Source organism: Trachurus trachurus (assembly GCF_905171665.1).
Source record: "Trachurus trachurus genome assembly, chromosome: 5".
Classification (NCBI taxonomy): domain Eukaryota; kingdom Metazoa; phylum Chordata; class Actinopteri; order Carangiformes; family Carangidae; genus Trachurus; species Trachurus trachurus.
In genome coordinates, this window is record NC_139896.1 from 32,167,523 (window position 1) to 32,184,219 (window position 16,697).

Here is a 16,697-nt window from a genome sequence, read left to right on the forward strand (position 1 = left end):
CGTCGGTGAAGGTAAAGCTGCTTACCCCCTGTTGACTGTTGCTCGCTGTTTAACTCTTCACAAAGGGAAGATGATTTCACATTTAAACGGACCGTACAACGACGGACTTTAAAATCGATGGAGAAACTGCGAATCCAAAGGTAGATTATATTCTTTTGGTGATCACAATCAGGTAATCGATACCTTGTATGATATCTACTGTAGGCTACTATCAAACAGTCTGATGCTTGGCTGGACTCGTATGTTTATTGGTACAATTAGTAGCCTACTTTTACTTGTGTCTCACTATGTCACTTCACATTTGACACTGTGTCCAGTCTAAATCTTGTGTTATTATGCTCTTTGTTGCACTAGAGGGTTTCCATTCACCTGCAGGTTTAATGTCTGTGACTGGAACTTAAACTTTGAACCTGAACTTAAACTTGACCTTGAACCTGAACCTTATTAGTGCAGGAGGCTACAGGTCAAGTTTTCATGTCATCCATCTGTAACACATCTGTCTGGAAAACAGTTCAACATGTTGTATTAATCGTTTTAACGTCACCTTGTTTACCAGTTGGGCACTGTTAATAATCTGTGGCAGTATTACATTTATAATATACCAACATATACAAACTCTCATGGACTTTGGCGCATAAATGAGGAAAAACGAATAGGCTACTTATTGTCCTTATGTCATGTCAGGCTTGGCCCTTGTTTCTCAGTCGCTTCAGTTCCACCATGTCCCGTCGGCTGTCTGTGACCTGAGGCGATGGAGAGCCCGTCCCCCACTGTGAGGCGACGAGCCTGGATCAACAGCAGCCGGCAGTGGCCCACTGTGGAGGAACTGGACCCCGAGGGGCCACTGTGCAACTTCAAATCTGCCTCTATCGCAGACGACGATGTCTTTTCTGATGGTGAGGAGTTTGAGATCCACCCACATATCTGTCAGTTCACTTAACTTATTAGTTGAGCTTGGGGGAGGAGGTGAAGAATTCTGTGACCAGTTTATCTGAACTTTTTTTGAATTACAAAATGCAAATGATAAAATACATATCTCAAATGATTAAAAAAAAAGTTGGATTACTTCTTCTTTTAGAAATGGCATAATTTACAGTATTACCTAAATGCAGGCTGAGGTTCCACTTTTTCAGAACAGAATATGCCCAAAGTTAGACAGGATGACGGGGTGGGTGTTTGTTCAACAAAACTGTGCAAAAGAACTTGCTGAGTTGTTTGTTTAATGAAGATTACTCATACAGCTAAATGTTAAATGTGATTTCCACAGGATGCTGCACAGGAAAGATTGAGAACTGGCTCCTGGGTTGTGGGTGAGTCAGATGCTTAACAACTTTTTTGTATGATAAATGTAAGATGATCTTTTCTGAGAGCAGGCTCGAGCCGTCTCTGAGGGACAAGGCGTCAGTCACTGGAAACCGAATTAAACAAACAAAAGCAAGTAGAAAGTGGAAACTCTTCTGAGGGCAGGTGTTCCAGGAAGACAGCGCAGGAAGGTAGACGGTGTATTGTTTTCACCACAATAGCCTTAGATGGTGCAGTTTTATAATTCCACTGGAAATACACACTTCTTTCATTTCTTAACAGCCACAGTATGAGTCTGATCTTTGTCTGATGTTATCTAGGCCATAGCACGCACGCACACACACACATACATACACACACACACAGAGCCTTTGGGGCTTGTGTTGAGTACTTTTAAATATATTTCTCTCAGGATATACATGTAAATATTTCATTTCCAGCCTTCCAGCCTTGAGGCTGTTTCACCAAGAAATCACACAACCTGAGCCTTCTCCAAATTTCCTGATGGTTTAAAGTAACAGTTACTAAAATTACAGTTCCTTTTTCCTTTAATAGAACAGACTGAAGGAAGAAGTTCAGCGCACAGAGACATCATTCACTGTCTCCGGTAACAGTCACCGACGAGGAAGCTGCACTGCTGGCTATTAGAGAAACAGCACGTGTGCATCTAAATGGCTCCCAACTGTGTGAAATATTACAGTAAAGGCAGTGGTGTGATGGTTTCTGTATATGCTGAGAAGTCGACATGAGAACAGTCCCACTGGTTTGGAGGTGTTGACCATAGTTGAGCTCAGCATGTGAACATTTCTGCAGGAGGAAGTGGACACACTTCAGCTGCCTGTCAAGAGCTGATTAGAGAGCAGATCTGAGTGATTCTCGCAGTCGTGTGCTGCAGATTAGGCTGCTATCATATGCAAACGCATTCACTTATTTGATAGAAGAAACATGCAGATAACACGGAGCGGAGATGCGTCTGAGTTTATTAATGCATTGAATATTAAAATATGTCTGACAGGTCGGAGGCCTGCTTAGAGAACACCGGCCAGCTGAGTTTTGGTGAGTACGAACTGAAATCATGTCATGAATAATGCATCGTTTACCATAATTACCTTTATGTAACTGTAAATGCAATTCAAATTCATACAGATCAAAAATACTTTCCTTTTGTTTTTACCCCGGTTTCTGTAGAGGAAGTATTCACATCCTTTATATAAGTAAAGTAGCAAGGCTTGCAATATAAATATACAGTAAAGTTCTTCCAGAAAACGTGTCTGTGTGAAGCTCATACGTATACCACTACTACTAAAGATCATATCAGTGGATCATTACATTAGTAGCATTTTGCTGTAGTATCGAGTATAGTAAACTTTAGTACAACAGAGTATTGTATTTGATATGTTGTACCTCAAATTTAAGGATCGACTTCTAATAACATACACTCAGAAATTCATATATAATGTGCAAGTAGATATGAAGGCGCTGAATCAATGAATACGTCTTCTCCTCAGAGTCTGTGATCAAAGCCAACAACCCTGACGATGACCTGAGTCTCGGTGCTGATGGTAAGCAACCACACACGAGCACACACACACACAGACACACACACATGACACATGCATACAGACAAAGGAAACGAACAAAGCAGGAAATGTTCTTATAGGAAAATGAGGTGTGTATCGTGAATGTTTTGTATTCTCTGTTCTGTTCTGTTCTGTTGTGTTTGTTATTGTGGTGAGTGACACTGGCCCACTTATGCAAATCGACTGTAACATGTCACAGAAAAGTCAGGTGGTAGACACTTTTACTGCACCTGAGGATATTTTGTCAGTAAGAAAGTTCTTCTTTGTTAGCACCTCAAAAGTGCATAAGTGATCGCTGTTCATTTGAAATGTTACATATTATATCATAAACATGCAGTTAAACATGCAGTAATTACATCAGAGAAGAAAGTTGGAGAATTGTTTGTCAGATCGAAAGATCAGTTCATCATTTTGAGTCAAAAAAAAGGAAGGAAAGTCTTTGGGTGTAACAGCAGGGTAAAGTATTGTGTGATGCCTTTAAGTTCTCTGTAACTTAAAGCAAGTAAGATACATCTTTTGTTATCAACATTTTGTAATATTACACAAACATCATTACTTCACTATTACTAAAGATGACTTAAAAATTCATCCTTGAGGGCACTGTGATAGACTGGAGAACTGTCATCTTTGAGTGACACTTTGGAGTAAGGGCAGCTGTATTTGTTGCAATTTGCAATCTAACCAGTAGGTGCCACTAAATCCCACACACTGGTCCTTAAGTCTAGATTACATCACGGTCACTCACTTTACGCATACAAATATATATATATATAGAGGCACGAGTTTGTGAATTAATCTAGAAACCAGCATTCTGATGCTTAACGTGTTGTTTTTCCATTCATTGTTTCAGCTTTTGTGTTAAACGGTGGAGAAATTCCGGGTGTACCTGGGTGAGTAGCAATTGTAAAGTTATCGTTTTCACACTAACACAGTGAAATATGAATGGACTGTTGAATTTGTGAAAAAGACTAAACCACTTTACTTAAATCATCAGAGGTTTTCTTAACAAAGGCACAGAGAGAAAGAGAAACAAATTCAAGTTTCAGTCACATCGAGATGTTACAACAAGTCAGCTCACTGATATTTTTAGTCCCTGCTAACACCCCTGCACACAGGGACTGTTTCTAATGAATATGATTAAGAAGTGTGAATGAAATTCATCACACCAGTGTCGGTTAAAATATGGTCCATTTCATTCACATCTTTTAGTTGTGAAGACACAGGACTTTGTGCATTGACTTTGAAGAAAAGGAGGTCTGACAGAATGTTGTTGTTTTATCTCCTTTTCTCTGTCCGTGTTGAATGTGCAGCTTCACACAGCAGCGAGCCCCTGAACGACAGCACAGCAGATTCAAAAGCAGGCAAGTAACAACATCTTCTATTAAAGTCAACAGATCAGATTATTATGATTAGAGATGCACCGATGCAGTTTTTTTCCAAATAACAAAGTGTACATTAGCAGCAAAAAGAAATAAATTGATCCCTGTAACTGTACTGCTGTGTATGATATTAATAAAAAAGGAATGACTTTTTGGATCGGAATGCTGGATCGGCCTCATTCATCCGACATCCGATTTAGTGAATTAGTCAATATCGGAGCCGATATCCGATCCAGGTATTGGATCGGTGCATCTCTAATTATGATCATTATTATCGGCAGAATTTTCAATAGAATTAATTTTTTTTTAAATGTAAGTCAAACTCAAAGCTAGACATTGTGTTTGTCTGCTGACTTGTCTTAAAGGGCATTTCCAGTCGTAATCAATGTTTACCTCAGTTCATCTCATACCATCCATACTCCCAACTGCAGCGTGTGGACGTTTATATTTGTTTTTGTTCAAGAATCTATCATTTTTTCAACGTTCATCAATTAGCCAATTGATGGGCTAATTTTAAAATTGTTCTGTGCTCGCAAGTAACGTCCTTTTGACCATCATTTAAATTTTAAAATTCGCTTTACAATTAAATTAAGTCAAAATTCTGACTAGTCCGAATTTTGATTTAATTTAATTGTAAAGCGAATTATGATCATAGGTGACCTGATATCTGAGGTAAACATTGATTACGACTGGAAATGCCCTTTAAAAAACATTCCATAGCACAACTATAGGTTTTTCTTATGTATCGATGTAATTATTGCTTCATATACAACGTAACTTTTTTCATGTCTTGTCTGCAGCACCCCTCGTACTGGACTATGTCCGCCCTCTCTGAAGCTGGGCCACAGCATGGCCTCCAGCTGCCTCTCCGCCTCCACCTGTAAAACCACATCAAGGTAAGGCTGCAACACTGCAACACTGCAACACTCTTCACCGGGCTCTTTGCTCTTGGTTGAGCTGTTTGACGAGATTTCTTTTTTTCTGGCCTTAACCTGACATCTCTCTCCCTTTCTCCTGCACTCCAGTGTGTCTGAGGTCCTGCAGATGTGCTCTGAGGATGCGGAGGAGACGTTGTATGAGCTGGGTTTCGGCTGCGATGAGCCGCAGGTCACTGTTCGCATCCCTCCTCGCTTCTTCACCTTCCCCTCTCAGGCTCAGGGCATCAACTTCCGCCTCTTCTTGGATGCACAGCTACGCCGGATACGAGAGGAGGACCCCAGCCTCTCTCTTGCTAGTAAGACTGAATTTATAAACTAGGTTATCTTTGTCATCTGATTTTGTGCGATAAGGTGAAATAATGTGGGAAATGAGCTGTATATGACATGCACTGATTGACATTTTATTCTTTCCACAGGCCGTTTCAGACAAGTCCAAGTGCTCACAGCAATGGCCAACGCTTTTTACTCCCTCTACTCCCACGTGTCCCGCACGCCTCTTCAGAAACTGGCCACGCCGGAGTTCACCTTCTCGTCTCCCGTGGAGAGGATCGAACGCTTCAGGAGCAGCGTCCGCAGTGAGCCGCGTTCTCCGGTGGAGAGGCTGAAGGACACCGTCTCCAAGATGTGCCTGTACACAGGCTCTCCTCGCGGGTCAGACTCCACCTCTCCACAGCCCTCGCCCAGGAAAAGGTCCAGTCTCCCTGACCTCGTGGATATAGTCCTGGTGAAAGTCAAGACCGCTGCTTCCAAGAAACTGGAGTTGGAGGAATTTAACAGGAGTAATTCAGCTCTGGATGTTAGGCGAGTCATGGATGATGATAAATCTTCTAAGAGTGAGAGGGAAGAGCAAACACAGCAGGCCGAGGTGGACGCGGACAGTCTTCGTAAAAGCGGTCAGAATGAGATTCAGAGTGGTAAACAAATAGATAAGGATGATGCTGGTGTCCAACCAGAAGAGCCTGACAGCAGGACTCACAGTATGAGAACGTCTCTGGCCTCAACCATATCAGGAGACACTGTGATAGAAACAGATCATCACCTCCTTTCATGTCAGACTGAGCAAGACTCACATTCCCCTCAAAGGGATACAAGGACAGCCGAGTTGAAGCCTGTTGCCAAGGTTACGTACGATCGAATCTGCCCGCAGATAGTTGAGAGCGTACACCAGGCGCCCTTCTGCTGTCAACGCGCACAGAGCCCAAAAACAAACACTCTACCTCTTATCCGCTCTGAGTCAGAGAGCGCAGACACATCATGTCCTGGATCACATGAACCCCATGTACAAACCTCTGTCCCTGCACGTGATGTTGCTCCATCAGGAGAGGCCGGACCGGCAGACACACCCAGCTCACTTTCTGTCCTGGCCACCAATGGCAGCTGCACCCATTACTGCATCACCGTGACTGGCTGGGAGGGGGACAATGCCTCTTCCTCTTCCTTGATCACACCAGATTCCACTCATACTCCCACTGTCCCTCCTGTCCAGACATGCGAGGAGTCGCCGAACGGCAGAAAAGGCCTGAAGTACCTGAATCCACTGACGCATCCACAAACATTTAACTCCTTGGAGCTGGAGGAGGTACGGTCATGAAACAATACTGCTCCATATGTACAGGAATGTAAAGCTGCAACAGTTAGTTAGTTCAACGTGTCTTATTTGTTTTAGTTTACTACAATTTGGTATTTCATAAGGAGAAATAACATTAGTATGCACCTCTTATAAATTGGGTGTGTCCAATTCCCCGTATCTCTCTCTCCCCTCATTTCCTGTCTCTCATAATGTCCCATCATAATAAATGAATTAAAAATATATTAAAAAATAAAAAATCACACCAAGCACACCACACATTTTAAAGGGATAGTTCAACATTTTGGCAAATTAGCCCATTCCCATAATCCCTATAGTTTTAGGAGTAGGTTTGTTACCTTTAATTGTCAGTGCAAGCTATTTTTAGAATGGCGGAGCAGAGCCGCAAGCTGCTCAGAGCTACGCTATGGTTTCCCTCATCAAACTCATCAAATACATAATCCAGCAACTCCAAAACGCTCTGGTGGACAAGTTGTGACCTGCACATTCACCACGCTATGAGATAATAACAGAACGTTACGAGACAGTTGTTTTCGAGGCAAATGCAGAGACTTGCTTGCTGAAAAACTGCTCCCAATGGGAACGCGCATGTGCAGTTTTGCATGAATTTACCTCGAAAACAACTGTCTAATTTACCACATTCATGGCTCTTTGGTGCATTGTCAGCACAGTGCCTGTTATTTCTTCACCACATTATTTTTCAATGCCACTTGTCAAATATTAATATCCAGTAGTATCCATCCATCCATACACCCATCCAGCCAATCCCAGCTGACACAGGGTGGGAGCGGAGAACACCCTGGACAGGTGACCAGTCTATCACAAGGCATATACTGTAGGGGAACAACCTCACACACACTGACATGCATGCCTGTGGGCAGAGACAGGGAACCCAAACTGGCGCAGGGAGAACATGCAAATTCCAGTCAGATCGGCCCCGGGCCCGGGGATCGAAGCAACGGTGCACCACTCTGCCAGCCACAAGTGAAACAGGATTTACAAAATTTGCTTTTAGATTGAACTGTTTGTCTGGGGAAAATGAACAAGTGATAGCACAGAACCTGTGTTATCAGTAAAAAGGTTTACATAGTGCACCAGAAGACTTCGTAAAATGTATTGTGAATACGACATTGGTGATAATTGTTTTTCAAATCTTATATTAAGGTTTACTAAATATTGTTTCCTAATTATTGAAGAGTAACAGCAGACATGCATAATAAATTATTGATATTATTGTCTCAACAGGTACATAGTGCAGGAGAGGAGGATTATGGACAGTCAGATACTACACTGTCTACAAAACACCAGTGCAAAGGTACAGTTCATTTATATTCTCTTAGTGTGTGAGTAACTTTTTTTAAATTCTTTTTTTTTGCATGATGATCACAGACTATAGTTGGACTACTGTTGCCTTGGTTGCACTATAGTCATGTTTTACAGGAACATGACTTGTCATCATTTTCTAATGGCTGTTTACACTGATAAGCAGTTTGTGGCTTGTCCTGTTAAAACGATTATCGTGAAGCGTACGGGAACAAAAAGCATGTTTCTCAGTACAGCACCCTTCCTCAAAGCATTGACACAGGGTTGTTTGCAGAAATGCACAGGCACATTTTTGTGTGCACAGAATTTCTTTGGTAAATTTGTAACGTTTTACGACATGAGGATTAAGTTTCGACTGACACAGATGCAGAGGAGCATGTATGTGGTAGGATAACAATGAAAATGTTTCTGATTGTGTTGTATTGTATTGTGTGTCCATGTGTAGGTGGCGTGGGCCGGGGCGACAGCGTGCAGTCAGACAGCAGCGGCTATGCAGATGAAGAAGTCAGTCCCTCATCAGACAGACATGGGAGATGACAGGAAAACACGGCGCTCCGTTTAAACCATGTTCAAAGTTGTGTTTTGTTCCCTGTGGCCACTCCCTGCTGTGAAATGTCATGTTTCTGTGAGAGACTTGGTCACACGTGAAGTTTTCTATGACTCTCAACTGAAGAAACGTTTTTTCCTCCACAAGTGAAGACGGCTTGTATCAAAGCATTATGTTTTACACCCAGTACAGAAAAATGTAAATACATAAACATTAAAATGTTTAGAGGCTTGATGAGATTCTGTGTGGCTCATGTTTGAATAAGTCAAGACAGAATTTAGAGAATGTTCAATTTATTACAAGTTTGCAGAAAAAACAACGACAAAAAAACAAAAATGGGGCATCATTCTTCACAATGACAAAGAACTCAATGTAATAATGTCAGCACCTAAAATTCACTAAAACCCATCTGTTAACGTTCTTATTTCAGCAATGAGGAGAAAATGAGGTCAGAATGACATCACACACTGTACTGTACTTGATATCAGACAGAGGCGATGTACAGGAACATGGTCAGCCTGCTTTGTGCAAAAGACATTATCATTTCAAGTAGTGCAAAATGTTAACTGTTGATTTTCAATACCTCTGTGCAGGGCGGTTTAATCGGATACAGATATGCAGCCACAGTGAGGAAACCTCACACACCGAGACACGGCTAGTCTGAGAATATGACCTGGACAATCGCCATCATCAGTTTATCAAATGTCATCAAGGGAGTCACAGTCACACTGACAGGAAGCAGGAAGAAAAAAATACAAATGATGAATGAGACAATACTGGACTTTATCAGCGCTAAAACCTCCTCAGTCAGTTACTTGTCTGGTCAATGATACGGGGAATGAAAAGTAAGGCTTTGTTTAATCCATAATATCATTTCATTGTTGATTGGAGGAATGACAAAGGTCCTAAGGCAAAACATGAAGACTAAAATAGGGGTAATAAAGAAAATGTTGATGTTGTGATAAAGACACACGGATCTGAACTGAAAAAACAATAAGTACCGTAGATTTTAAATTTAACTGTTATGTTATCTTAAAAGATGAGGTATAATTATTTTGATTCATCAGGTTTATGACGGAAAAGCTTCTAATGATTTCAGTTCAACATCAACATACAGAATAGACCAGGGTCCAAAAATGGTCTCCACCAATTTTACTAAGGGGGAAAATTAAAAGAGCTTTACAAGGGCAATTAATACGAATCTCCATCCCCCCCCCCCCCCCCCCCCCGAGTCTACTGATCTTCCCCACAAGTCTACTTCAGTAAATGCTAAAGAATGAAAGAATGACATGATTAGAGAAGGTTGATTCCAAATGAGTTTGACAAAATGCAACACACAAATCAAATAGTGAGTTTTAACTGTCAAGAGTTGTTTTTTTGTTTTTTTTTACAAGAGTGGGGGGGGCGGAGTATCCCAAATTCTAATCTTTAAGCCAAACATTAAGACGATTACAGGGACAAACAGTTTGAGTTCAGGGGTTCAAATTAGTATAGAGAGGAGAAGCCGCATTTTCCTCAAGACTCCTCACAAGCTCATTTGTAGAAGGGGCGGTCTTTAAAATAATAATCCTCTGATATTCTTTTTCAGCAGAGTCTCTTTCTCCATGTTTCAGCAGCGTGGCTGTAATTTTCCTTTTATAGTCCGTCCATGAGAGGTGATTCCACAGCCCAATTTCTACAAGCCTCTCTGACCTTTTGCACCTTTTTTTATTAACCAGAATTTGACTCCACCGATTCCAAAAGCACCATTTAAAATTTCCAATAAAGACTTTTTCCAACTCTCGATTTTAGGAAAACTCAGTGCTGTGCATGGATGACGAGCACAAAACTAAAAAAAATACTGACAATGCGTCTTAAAAGAATTTCTAGCAAATATGCAAAATGTCAAGGAGAGGAGTATAAATGAGTTTTTGGGCGAGTAAATGTCCATTGGCCACAATTTAAAAAATCTAAATGAACAAAAGAAGGGCTTCATGTGGGGGACAGGGCTGGTGTGGGGACAGAAAACGTCTCTCATTCCAAATCTGAGGTGGTTCACGGTATTTTAACTCATCAAAAAAAGTGCCTCCTTCGTCCAAAGCGGAAATTCATCCTGGCAATGTGTAGATGTGTAGTCTGAGTCCTTGAGGGGGAAGATGACATCACTTCCCTCCAGCCATGATTTTAAGGTACTGCAGTGCATTGTGGGCAGCGTTGGCTCGAGCGGCGTCGATGCTCGGGGCAAAGCCGTGGCACACTGTGATTGGCTGCGTGGACAGCTCCACTAGACACTGGCACAGGCCGCTCAGGCTGCGCTCCTCTGAAACAAAGAATCAACAAGAAGGTTGAAAAGCATGGACACGGACAGCCAGCGACACATCTACTGATGCAGAACTGAGAAAACAACTCTGACCCGAAACCAGAAAATGTTTCCACTCCATTCAACTGGAACTGATTCACTTCTGGTTAATAGATTATAATAATATGCACATAATGACGTGTCTCAATGTCTCAAATGTCAAATAAACCTCCGCACTTAACTGATCCTAAATTGTAACACAACTTAAATTCTCCCTCTGTGAGCTGCCCTTCACTAATGAAGTGGTTCACCTGCACTAAACTGTGTGGAGCTGGAGGAGACTTCCTCCTAGTAACCAAACAATGCTGAATGCTGACATCAAAATGAACATTTGTGCAGGTGTTATAAACCAGATGTGAAAGGGGCGTCGTTTAGCTCAGTTGGTAGAGCAGGCACCCCTTTCTCTGCCTCCCATTTCCTGTCTGTCTTACTGTAACTATACTGCCCATTAAAGGCAAAACGCCCAAAACATACGCTTAAAGGTACATTGTGTAGGAATTACTCCCATCTAGCAACTCAATCGTATTTTTCATGCTGCATTCAAGTCGGAGTTTCGAAGACGATCAGATACTGTCGTAGTTCCGACCTTAAACGATGCCAACTAACGTTGCGGCGGCGTTATTCCCATGACCCGCCGGGCAGCGCCAGGGAAACCAGGAAACGAGCCGACCACTAAATAATAATATCAAAATAACTATAATGACAAAGCAATATATTTATCGAAAATTGACCCATTAAAGGGATAGTTCACCCAAAATTCAAATTTCACTCATTATCTACTCACCCTCATGTCGACTAAGGGCTGGGAGAAGTTTCAGAGTTCTCTGTGCCTTCTCTGAGTTACAGCGGGGCTCCGTGCAGCACTGCATGTCCATATGACGGTTGCGAACGGACACCACTTTTCTTCGTCCAAAAAGACACACCAAAAAAACATCCAAATACCTCCATAGTGCTCATCTGTAATGTCTGCGGTTTGTGCCGGAGTCAGTGCTGACGCCGGGGCAAATCGCGCAAGATTTGGACGGACCAGATAGAGGAGCTTCCGCTACAAACAAGCTTAAAACATAGACTTATTAAATTTTTTCCGGAACAATTTCTCATGTTGGGGCTTCAACACAAGAGGACATTACATACGAGCACTATGGAGGTATTTGGATGTGTTTTGGTGTGTCTTTTTGGACGAAGAAAAGTGAGCTCCGTTCACAACCGTCATATGGACATGCAGTGCTGCACGGAGCCCCGCTGTAACTCAGAGAAGGCACGGAGGACTCTGAAACTTCTCCCTCACTTACTTTGTGATGGGACTTCTTGAGTCAAGTAACGGCACATTTCATTGTCAGTAACGGTAACAGCGTTATAAACTTAATCTATAACAGGGGAAACAGTAACTTTTTTGATTCCTCATTACTGATAAAAGTAGCACCATTATTTTATAACACCATTATTCCCATCACTGATTTTTTTGTTATTTGCCTTCCCCCACACATTTTTTCTCAAGGTTTTATGTTGGAGTTATTTCACTTGTGATGTTGTAAATACATATTCAAAATGTATTTCTTTTAAAAGACAAAATAACTTGAATTACCACACATGAATTCCACAAACAGGTACCGTTGTATACTGATACCGTATCGTTCAAATGTGAAAGGTACCCAGCCCTAGGTGTGGTGCTCATCAGAGGTAGATATATCGACGCTGCTCTTCCTGAACTCACCCAGATCGAGGTAGCTGACGTCAAAGCGCTGCTCGGCGGACAGGTCGCTCAGCAGGGAGCAGAAGTTGGAGTCGGAGGGCATGCCCAGAGGGTGGCTGCGCAGCTGCAGGATCTTCTCTCCAGCAGAGTTGCGCAGCGAGTCCCACGTGCAGCTGAAGCCTTTACTTTTGCCCGACTCAGCTCTGCTCCCCATGTGCTGTGTGAGCAGGAGAGATGAAATGACACCGTTATTACCTGTTGGAAGGATTGATGAGCCACAAAAGGGGGGGTAATGGGATGTGGAGTACGTAATATTTGAAGGACAAATGATGAGTGTGAGTAGCAGACACCATTAATCTCTATGTGATGCAAATATAATCTTTGTGCGCCATTAAGAGGTCGTAACTGATGATTGGGTGTAGTTTTGTCTCTGTCTCTCACCATGGTGAACGTGTCATCTTCTATGTCGGCATCGTTGCTGGTCCTCAGGTCCACCGGGACGTCGTGAATACGCGATAACATCTTGGCTGCTGCATTTCTCTTGGCTAGTTTCTTGGATGTTCCACTTCCTATTGATACATTGGAAGTTATCAGTCACGTTGCAAAGATAACAACCAATGACATGTTGATTATCATTCACTAAGACTTTACTTACTTTACAACTTTTTAATGCGAAATGGGTTTATAAGATACTAGGAATTTACTTTAAAAAAAAAAACTGTGAAATACAACATGCTTTTGTATTTATTTTCATAAATACAAAAGCATGTTTTGATAGATGTTCTAAACCGTAACATTTCTCTCCTGTAGTGGCAACAGTAACCTGTGCCAGTTTTTTTTTCATTTTGCAAACATACACAACATGCAGACTCAATGAACGAATATAACACATTTACCGATCTCCACAAATCTCTCAACCCTGCAGGTCATGGTGAACTCTTTGCGATGTGCCGGGCCAGACTCTTGGGTGACTGTGTACTCTGGCAAACGCCATCCTTTCTGCACCACCAGCTCCTGGCAAAAAAAAAGAAAAGGGAATTAACCAGAAACTATGCAGATGTTGCTAATGAGACAAACTGGGAAGAACTGATCTAACAATGACAGGATTGTGTGAATTTGCCTTGCTTAATTACCTGCAGAGCCCCAACAGGGTTACATTCAGACTGCTGAGAACTGCCTGAGCTTTTCATCTCTGACTGGGAGCTGCACAGAAGAAAAGAGATATAATGACTCAGAAGAGGAAGTGATGAAACCACACATACGTAAATCTTGCATCTGGCCAATGTTGAAACAGTATACATGATATGAGGCAGATGATGAGCCATTAGCTGTGTAGAGCATATAGTGTTAATTTGGCTAAAAAACATCCACTGGTGCAGGACTTACAGTGTTTTTTTTTTTTTTAATTATTATATGTATGTAATTTCAAGTTAAGAGACTTAAAGGGATAGTTCACCCAAAATTCAAATTTCACTCATTATCTACTCACCCTCATGTCGACTAAGAGCTGTGAGAATTTTCAGAATCCTCCGTCCCTTCTCTGAGTTACTGGGGGGTTCGCGCAGCAGTATTTGTCCATATAATGGTTGTCAATGGATACCAACTTTCTTCGTCCAAAAAGACACACAAAAAACATCCAAATACCTCCATACTGCTCGTCTGTAATGTCCCTCTTGTATTGAAGCCCTGACACGAGAAATTGTTCCGCCGGTCAGTGCAAATCACGAGAGATTTGCACTGACACAGGAAGAGCAGTGAACCGAGACACTGGGAGCTTTCGCTACAAACAAGCTTAAAATATAGACTTATTTCATTTTTTTTGGAACAATTTCTCATGTCGGGGCTTCAATACAAGAGGGACATTACAGACGAGCAGTATGGAGGTATTTGGATGTTTTTTGGTGTGTCTTTTTGAACGAAGAAAAGTGGTGTGCATTCACAACCATTATATGGACAAATACTGCTGCGCGGACCCCCCCGTAACTCAGAGAAGGAACGGAGGACTCTGAAAATTCTCACAGCTCTTAGTCGACATGAGGGTGAGTAGATAATGAGTGAAATTTGAATTTTGGGTGAACTATCCCTTTAAATATATATCACTTCATTAAAGATCCAGTGACTAGAAATGAAAATAAATCAATAGGAAGCTGACCCATCTCCATCAGTAGGCACGTCAACCCCAATAAAGCCGTCTACTCCAACCCCAACTCCGGTGGGACCTCCGAGACCTCCTTTGAGCATCTTCAGAGCAGCCTCGGCTGCTTTGTGCTTGGCTGCCTTCTTGCTGGGCCCTTGGCCGGTGCAGCTGATCTCTCCGACGGAGACGCGGAAAGTGAAGTTGGGCTGGTGGGCCTGTCCCTCGGCCTTCAGCAGGTCATACACTGGTGTCTTGCCTATCCGCGTTCCATACTCCTGCAGCAGACTGATGGGCGTCTTTCCGGGATTCACAGCCAGCATTTGCTCAATACTGAAAAAAAGAAAAGCCAGAACATGAGGTGGACAGTTGATTAAAGAAAACATGTCAAACACAGTGAGTTTTTATCCTCTTATCTGCATTTTTTAAATTTATTAAATACTCATCTGAATTCTCTCAAGACCTCCATAAACAATTTGAGGTGAGTTTTAACAGTACTCCCAACATCTACCAAAATATGTCCTGCTATTACTACAATGAGGTTAAACCAAATAACCATAAAATAAAATTTCACATATCACCTTTGTAGCCTATTGTGTGTGCAGCAGCAGTAGATATGAACATGATTACATCCACATAATAGGACATGAGGGATAGTACAGAGATAGAACAGTACAGATTGCGATGTATAATCTTTATTCAAGCAGATAGAGTTCATGATCTGTTTTAAGCTTTTATATGACTGAGAAGGACACTGATACAGGTTATTAACACAGCTACATATTAGGCTTCAGATGCTTTCTGGGGTATTTGGGTCTCTCTTGATTCAATAAGTAAATAATCACACATTGATCAACAGGTCCACGAGTTAGGGTTAATCTGAATCAGAACCACGTGTGGCACCTAACTGTGTGGCTTGCTTTGCAACGTTTGTACTGGCGGAGCTGGAGCATGTGACAAAGAATTACAACCAGTTGTATTGTCATCGCAGGCGGTCAGGCAATCTGCTAGCAGTGGGATGCAATCAATAGTCAGTGCTATGTTAGCTTAGCTTCACCTGGAGCACCCGGAGTTTCTCTTCCAGCTGTCCGATGCTGTCTCGTCGTTCATTCCCTATTTCACGCAGACAGAGCCGATCGGTTTCGGATGGCAAATCCCCCCGCCAAAACACCCACTCCGCTTTTCATTAGACGTTGTTTTCCCAGACAGATGATTAGGCAGCGACATGTGAAGAGCAGACGCGGCGCCCTCTGCTCCGACAGAAAACAGATGTGACGTAGGACGTGTCACGGCGGAAGTCGTGCTGTCATTGGTCCGAGGAAGCGGAGGGGTAAGTTTGATTTCTGCACTGGGAGACACCGGCGGAGCCTAGCGTACGTAAGGCCAGGCTGCAACCAGCGGACACAGGTGAATAAGCCAGTATATAATGTAAATTTAATATAAAATAAACAATATAACAATAAATAAATAAAAACTCCACTGACATTGAAATGTGAAGCAGAATCCCCCGTGAAAGTGGACGAAGTACAACTGTAGTAACGTTAACGTTACAAGCTTACCTGAGGTTAGCTAAGTTAGTACGTTAAGTTAGCCGTTACATTACAAAATGCACTTAACGAGCATGACGTCGTTTCTTGTGTTTTTGGTATGTTTTTTGTTTTGTTTTTTTTGCAGCCGACTGAAAACTTCAAACTATTGTTGTCAAACAACTGCACCGAAGAGAAAAAAAACAGCACAAAATGGACATTTTCAAGTGAGTACCGGTTGTAATTAAGCACGTGTTTATTGTCTCCTTTTGTTGGCTTATCTAAGTTTTGGTGGCTTCTTTTATTTGCTCATATTACGCTGCAGCAGTGAAGAGAAAAGTTACCCAAT

The 16,697-nt window shown here is 42.0% G+C and overlaps 2 protein-coding genes across 2 annotated transcripts; one reads left to right on the forward strand and one right to left on the reverse strand.

The window, feature by feature from the left end:
* tespa1 (thymocyte expressed, positive selection associated 1) lies at nt 1-8,870 on the forward strand. The gene is made up of 12 exons (XM_083971671.1): nt 1-140; nt 685-896; nt 1,268-1,310; nt 2,318-2,358; nt 2,811-2,864; nt 3,733-3,772; nt 4,193-4,243; nt 5,062-5,157; nt 5,287-5,495; nt 5,616-6,778; nt 8,033-8,102; nt 8,556-8,870. The coding sequence occupies exons 2-12, from the start codon at nt 752-754 to the stop codon at nt 8,645-8,647; spliced, it is 2,004 nt and encodes a 667-aa protein (XP_083827797.1). The 5' UTR covers nt 1-140; nt 685-751; the 3' UTR covers nt 8,648-8,870.
* Nucleotides 8,871-8,999: 129 nt separating this feature from the next.
* Nucleotides 9,000-16,070, reverse strand: tarbp2 (TAR (HIV) RNA binding protein 2). The gene is made up of 7 exons (XM_083972693.1): nt 15,880-16,070; nt 14,841-15,155; nt 13,822-13,891; nt 13,585-13,702; nt 13,130-13,257; nt 12,710-12,905; nt 9,000-10,956 (listed from the first exon to the last, which is right to left on the reverse strand). Exons 1-7 carry the CDS (start codon nt 15,930-15,932, stop codon nt 10,799-10,801), a joined length of 1,038 nt encoding a protein of 345 aa, XP_083828819.1. The 5' UTR covers nt 15,933-16,070; the 3' UTR covers nt 9,000-10,798.
* Between the last annotated feature and the right edge of the window lie 627 nt (nt 16,071-16,697).

What these genes read in the sequence shown, in the direction of transcription:
- tespa1 (XM_083971671.1), top strand. Translation starts at nt 752, where the DNA reads ATGGAGAGCCCGTCCCCCACTGTGAGGCGACGAGCCTGGATCAACAGC. An exon ending in AACTGGCTCCTGGGTTGTGG is followed by an intron (nt 1,311 to 2,317) that starts GTGAGTCAGATG and finishes TATGTCTGACAG; the next exon opens with GTCGGAGGCCTGCTTAGAGA. An exon ending in TACAAAACACCAGTGCAAAG is followed by an intron (nt 8,103 to 8,555) that starts GTACAGTTCATT and finishes GTCCATGTGTAG; the next exon opens with GTGGCGTGGGCCGGGGCGAC.
- tarbp2 (XM_083972693.1), bottom strand. Translation starts at nt 15,932, where the DNA reads ATGAACGACGAGACAGCATCGGACAGCTGGAAGAGAAACTCCGGGTGC. An exon ending in ACCCTGTTGGGGCTCTGCAG is followed by an intron (nt 13,703 to 13,821) that starts GTAATTAAGCAA and finishes TTTTTTTGCCAG; the next exon opens with GAGCTGGTGGTGCAGAAAGG. An exon ending in AAGATGACACGTTCACCATG is followed by an intron (nt 12,906 to 13,129) that starts GTGAGAGACAGA and finishes CTGCTCACACAG; the next exon opens with CACATGGGGAGCAGAGCTGA.